The 3,286-nt window shown below is 50.6% G+C and overlaps 1 protein-coding gene across 1 annotated transcript; it reads left to right on the plus strand.

The window, feature by feature from the left end:
• Positions 1-1,027: 1,027 nt before the first annotated feature.
• LOC119365091 lies at positions 1,028-2,689 on the plus strand. Its single transcript, XM_037630692.1, has 2 exons — positions 1,028-1,783; positions 1,858-2,689. Exons 1-2 carry the CDS (start codon positions 1,496-1,498, stop codon positions 2,383-2,385), a joined length of 816 nt encoding a protein of 271 aa, XP_037486589.1. The 5' UTR covers positions 1,028-1,495; the 3' UTR covers positions 2,386-2,689.
• Positions 2,690-3,286: the final 597 nt, after the last annotated feature.

Below are 3,286 nucleotides of genomic sequence, written 5' to 3' on the forward strand. Positions count from 1 at the left end.
TAGCTAGCAGCCCCCTTGTGCCGGCACAAAGGGAATCCTAAGCTATGAATGCATGCCCCCCCAACCGAGGTTCACCTAGCAAAGTGCAAAGTAGTAGCCCCCCACACACTTTCAGTCGGCGGACCAGAGAGGCATCTCACCAAGATTGACCGTAAACGGACCAAGAATAATCCACCTTGGTCGTAGAACCTCTCTCTTGTTGTTGGTTAAAGTGATGGTCGTCCATGTGACCCTAGAGATAGGCTAGCTCATCAATAATCACACAAGTAGCTAGTCCCTGAAGACAACCACTACATGTGTGTGGCCTAAACATATGTATGGACGGGTGTGTTTTTGAGTACACAATGGAACAACTTTGATGTGGCACCATGATTTCGAACTAGAAATCCCCACACCGAGTGAGGGTTAGGTTGATGATGCATATGTATGATACACCACACTTCAAGCCGATGTCAGGGATTCATGCATGCATGCGTGCATAGTATATGCACTCAACTTTAATTAGGTCTGAATCTCACCATTACCTATACTATGATAACACGAACCAAATGAAGAATCCACCATGGTAACCTATCTTGTTGTCGGTCAAGGTGATCATGGATGTCCACGCGGGCCCACGAATATATAGGCTTGTCGCCGATAACCATGCGAGGGAGTGTACCGTTCGAAGACAACCACTACATGCATATGTATGGAGGTGATGCGTGCAAGCATGTTTGAATAACATTTCACAACATTGATGTGGCGCATGCGTCAAAAATCACTCTCCCCACGCAGAGCAAGATCGGTTCCTGGCGTGTTGTTGTACTAGCCACTTCGACTCGATGGGAAGGATTCATGCGTACACATGCATGTGTATGTGCTTATATATATATACATATATATATATATATATATAGGGTGAGTCTATTATGATAACACCCTTAAGACCTTATTCTACACACTGAATCGCTTATTCAGCTAACACCCACCTCGGCCACGCCCCGAACCAAACCTGCCGCTAAAAACCAACCGAGCTACTCCCTGGGAAAAATCCTACTGCTACTGCCCAACGTGACGGCCCCCCGCACCACGACCACTACCACCAGCTCCCGATCCCCTCCACCTCACCTTCTTCAACCTCCCACCACGCCGCCGGCGCCGACTCCCCGCACCACCCAGCCTTTCCTGCGCCGACCCCGCCCTCCCTGCGTCATCACTTCGACGGATCAGGGCCTCTCTCCACTGGATCCGCCCCTGCCTTCCACCACTCCGACGTCGAGATGGCCGACGCCTCCACGTTCTCCCACTGCTCGTGCCGGTCCCCAGTGCTCTGCCCCGATGCCCCACCTTCTTCTTCCTCCCTCCCCTTCCTCCCCAAACCCACCGCCACCACACCCCAACGCCGGATCCTGGCCTCGGTGGTTGCCGGATTGGCGCCAGATCCACGACCCCTCCCCAGCGCACCCCACACTCGAGGGCTCCAGGACGGCCACTCCCAGCAAAGGCGACCAAGATGGGGAGAGGGAGGCGCTCTTCTCTGGTGAGACCAACGGCGGTCATGGCTCTGCTTGGGACCCCTCAAGGTCGCCAACCACAATCCAGCCCCCGCACTGAATCCATGGCGGATGGATCGAGCACCGGCCTTCTCGGCCTGCCACTAGGGTCCCGAGGCACCGCCGCCGGTGGCCACACCGCCCGCCGCACCAGAGCGCCAGCTGCGGCAAGGCTGCTTCCCTGCGTGTGGTCTGAAAGAGAACAAGGTGCAACTCGCCGGCTTGTGCTCGTGCAGTACGTCGTGCCGGTGCGTACAGCTCACCTCTGCTCCCCTCCCGTGTTGTTCTCCATTGATGCAGTGCACGTTGCCTCCCAACGCAGGTCGTATTGGTCGTCGGTGCAGTCCGCAAACACGCCGTTTGTGGTGGTGATCTACTCCACCATTCGCGCCCGACCATCACAGCAACCCTCTTCCCTTGGCTCCCTCCTTCCCTACTCTGCAAACTCCCTCCTCCCAGCAACACTACCCTCTTTCTAGTGAAGGGCATGCTTCTGAGGCCACAGTGGGTCTCCGTCGTGCTCCCTTCCCCTGGTTCTGGTGCTCGAGTGGAAAATTGCTATTTTTTCTCTCGCAGTTCGGTTCACAGACTGCTTGTGGTTCATTTTGTTGTTATTTTGTGTAGGAGACAAGGACTGCAACAAAAACTTAAGCACTCCCCTGGCTACGACGCGGCTGCCGGATGCCCCCATGTCCTGCTTTTCCCCTGCCAAATCCACTCCGCTTCCCCTGATATGATGTATGTCCAGTTTAGTTCGCGTGTGCAAGGTTCTACACTACATCGAGCTCCCAGGATACCAAATTGCAATTCACTTTTAGATTCAGAAAAAGGGTGCTGTGCAATTTTCTAGGGAACTGGAAGTTCATATATTTTTTGAAAAATTCACTGTCTCTTGGAGAGGTTCGCTCCTCACCGTTGTGGTTTACTCTGTTCCCTGTGAACCAAAACAAAAGAGACACAAAAAGAAAATTTCCCCTGGTAGTATGGGAGAGAGCGGTTCGCTTCTGTGGGCCTAGAGGTTCACTCCACAAAATATGCAGCTCAATGTGATGTTGTTTTAATTCAGTTCCATTGTTTTGCTGGAGCTTTGTTGTTGTTAAAGAAATCCACTGTAGTCATCAACCACAGCTCGGGAAAAACATTAACATTTACTATGCAACAAAAGTTTTCTCGTTCACTTTCCTCGTGATTCATTGCAAAATGTCTTTTTTAATGCAGCTCACTATGTTGGCATGTGGAGTAGAAAAAAAATAAACAAAAAAATGATACATTCCACTTACCTCGTCCTTGCAGTACATATTCGTCGATAAAAAAAGTATGCGATAAAAAAAGCAAAACTAAGATGCAAAATTATGCAATCCACTCGCTCAGTCCTCGAGGTTCACTCGTCCGGTCTTTTGAAGCTCACTTTGTTCTCTCACGAAGTTCGCCATAAAACTCCTTCGTCGTTCACTTGGTCATATGAAACAAAAACACCTCGGAAAACAGCTCACTTCTCATTAGATGTCGTTCACTTGCTCAATCCCTGTGGTCCACTCGCCCGGTCTACGCACGTACAAAAATATTAAGTTTGGAAAAAGCTAAAGAGGTTCACTTTCGGTAGCGTCGCGACCCGTTTACGGTAGTCTCGATGTTCACTTTTCATAGTATTGCGGTTTACCAATGCTCGACATGAAGTGCACTCCATCTCGTTTGGAAAATTTACGTCCCACAAAAAAAATCATGCAGTGCACTTGCCCATCTAATGAAGT

This window comes from Triticum dicoccoides, chromosome 2B (assembly GCF_002162155.2).
Source record: "Triticum dicoccoides isolate Atlit2015 ecotype Zavitan chromosome 2B, WEW_v2.0, whole genome shotgun sequence".
In the NCBI taxonomy this organism is placed as follows: domain Eukaryota; kingdom Viridiplantae; phylum Streptophyta; class Magnoliopsida; order Poales; family Poaceae; genus Triticum; species Triticum dicoccoides.